The following is a 2,356-nucleotide window of genomic DNA, read 5'->3' on the forward strand; positions in this document are numbered from 1 at the left end:
TTGTCTCTTGTTTTAGTTTCCAATTCGGAGGAAAGCCTGAGGTGTTTTTTGCTTTTTCTCTTGACTTGTAAATCACTCGTCAAGGTGCTTCTTGTATATAATTCATCTAAAAGCATTCCTTTTTGTGTATAAGTTCAACTACTGGTATTAGTTGTGCGACACGATCCGCGGAAAGCAAGTTATCAATTCAACTTACCATTTTGGAAGAGTGTTGTTGGTCGGTTCGCAGAGGAACGAGAACGACTCTGCTCTCCCTTTGAAAAGCACAGAAAGTATCAAAGTCCAAGCAAGGCGCGCGCGTGTGTCTGTCTCCCTCTTACACTCGTTCAGGTGCGTGTGGACAGTCAGCAGCAGCAGCGATCGCCGTGACCCACTCTCACCACCTCTACTAACACTGTAACTCTCGCTCGCTGAACCACCCCTCGCTCCTCCTTCCATCAGCTGGGGTTCCTCCTCCTCCTTCTCCTCCCCCTTCACTCCATCTCCTCCTCCTCCTCCCTCCGTGGCTCCTCCCCTTCCTCGACCACTGCCTCCAACACCTCCCACCTGTCTCCTGCCGGTGTTGGCGGTCATTCCCGTTCACCTTCTCGCGAGTCTTGTCCGCTGGCTTGTAATTGCTTTCACAGATCATATGGTGCTCGAAATGAGAACATTGAAGCAACAGCACAGTTTATCCTAATTGTTTTACGCGTTTTCTATGACAAAACAGCAATCAGAGAAATAGAAATCGGACCGTGAGTCTCGACATCCAGCTGCGAGTTCACTTTATCCAATGAGAACGCGAAGAAATGAGATCAAGTCTGTGCAGCGGCCAATAGGCATCCAGTTCTTTCTGAGCTGCAGGCTGGAGTCCAGGACGAGTCCAGGACAACAAATTGTAATATCTCGCTGAATATTGACAAGACATATCATAATAAATAATTCACGAGGACACACACACATTTGTGTGCGTGTATATGCATGTATGTATAAGCACCACACACACCACACACACACACACACACACAACACACACACACACACACACACACACACACACACACACACACACACACACACACACACACACATAGAGCTTAAAAAAGAAACAGCATAAAAATGCGTTAATCATTGAAGGAGAATGTGAAAATGCTTTATGGAAGAGGTAAACAGACATGGAGCCCCCCTCCCCCCCCCAAAAAAAAGAAAGAAACAGAACAGACATGAAATAAGACAAGAAGAAGAAAAAAGATTCCGTTCCTTTAGAAAACGCAACAGATAGAGTAGTTTCTCCACCACCGTTATGCAGAACTTGAATCGCGATACAACCTTTGGCCAGATAACCTCAGCTCCTTCTGAAAATGAAAGCTCATAAGACGCCTGCCTTAGCTTCCTGTCATGGCTAAAAAAAGAGAAAAAAAGAAGAAAAAAAAAGGCGGTATGCCTCCAGACGCTCCAAGATCAGTGGGTGCATTTCTTCTGCGAGAAATGGTCCTCTGGTAGTAATTTCTGACATGTGCGACCGTGGTATTTCGGAAACAGGCGATCACCACTGTCTATCTGTCTGTCTATCTGTCATTCTTTTTCTGTCTCTCCTCGTTTTCCCTTTTCTTCTCTTATGCCTCCTTTCTCTCCCCTTCTTGGTTTCTGTGTGTTCTATTTCCCTCTCTTTCTGTCTCTTCTCTCTTTCCTGTCCCTTCCTTTCTCTATTTTTCTCTCTTCTCATTTTCCTCTCTCACTATCTTTCTCTTCCTCTATATGTCTGTCTCTCTTTCCCCACTCCGCCTTGGTTTCTACTTTCTACTTCTACTCACTTTTCTGTTCCTCTACATTCTCCTCCTCTTTGCCCCCCCTACTCTCACTCTCTCTTAATCTCTTTCTCAGTCTCTCTACCTTTCCTCTCTTCTCTCCGTTTCTCTCTGTCTCCGTTTCTCTCTTTCTCAATCTTTCTTCCTTTTTTCTCTCTCTCACCACCTCTCTCTGTTTCTGTCTGTCTGTCTGTCTCTCTCTCTCTCTCTCTCTGTCTCTCTTTCTCTCTCTGTTTCTGTCTCTCTCCCTCCCTCTCTGTTTCTGCTTGCCTGTCTGTCTGTTTATCTCTTTCTATTAATCTCTTTCTCAGTCGCTCTTCCTATTTCTCTCTCTCACCACCTCTCTTTGTTTCTGTCTCTGTCTTGTCTGTTGTCTGTCTGTCTGTGTGCCTCTCTCTCTCTCTGCCCACCCTCTTTCTATTTCTCCTCTCTTCCCTCTCTCCCTCTCCATCTCTCTCCCTCTCTCTCATCACCCTTTCTCTCTCTCTCTCCTTCTCTCACTCTCTTCCTCATTCTCCTCCTCCCCCTTCTCTCTCTCTCCTCTCTCTCTCTCTGTCTTTCTCTCTCTG

The 2,356-nt window shown here is 45.9% G+C and overlaps 1 protein-coding gene across 1 annotated transcript in view; it reads right to left on the reverse strand.

The window, feature by feature from the left end:
• Nucleotides 1–400, reverse strand: part of LOC119580994 (probable chitinase 10) — a 109,352-nt gene extending 108,952 nt beyond the window's left edge. Inside the window, exon 1 of the mRNA XM_037929252.1 lies at nt 197–400. Within this exon, the coding sequence (XP_037785180.1) occupies nt 197–199 (3 nt within the window). The 5' untranslated portion in view covers nt 200–400. The remainder of the gene's footprint in view (nt 1–196) is intronic.
• Between the last annotated feature and the right edge of the window lie 1,956 nt (nt 401–2,356).

Source organism: Penaeus monodon, chromosome 14, assembly GCF_015228065.2.
Source record: "Penaeus monodon isolate SGIC_2016 chromosome 14, NSTDA_Pmon_1, whole genome shotgun sequence".
NCBI classification, from domain to species: domain Eukaryota; kingdom Metazoa; phylum Arthropoda; class Malacostraca; order Decapoda; family Penaeidae; genus Penaeus; species Penaeus monodon.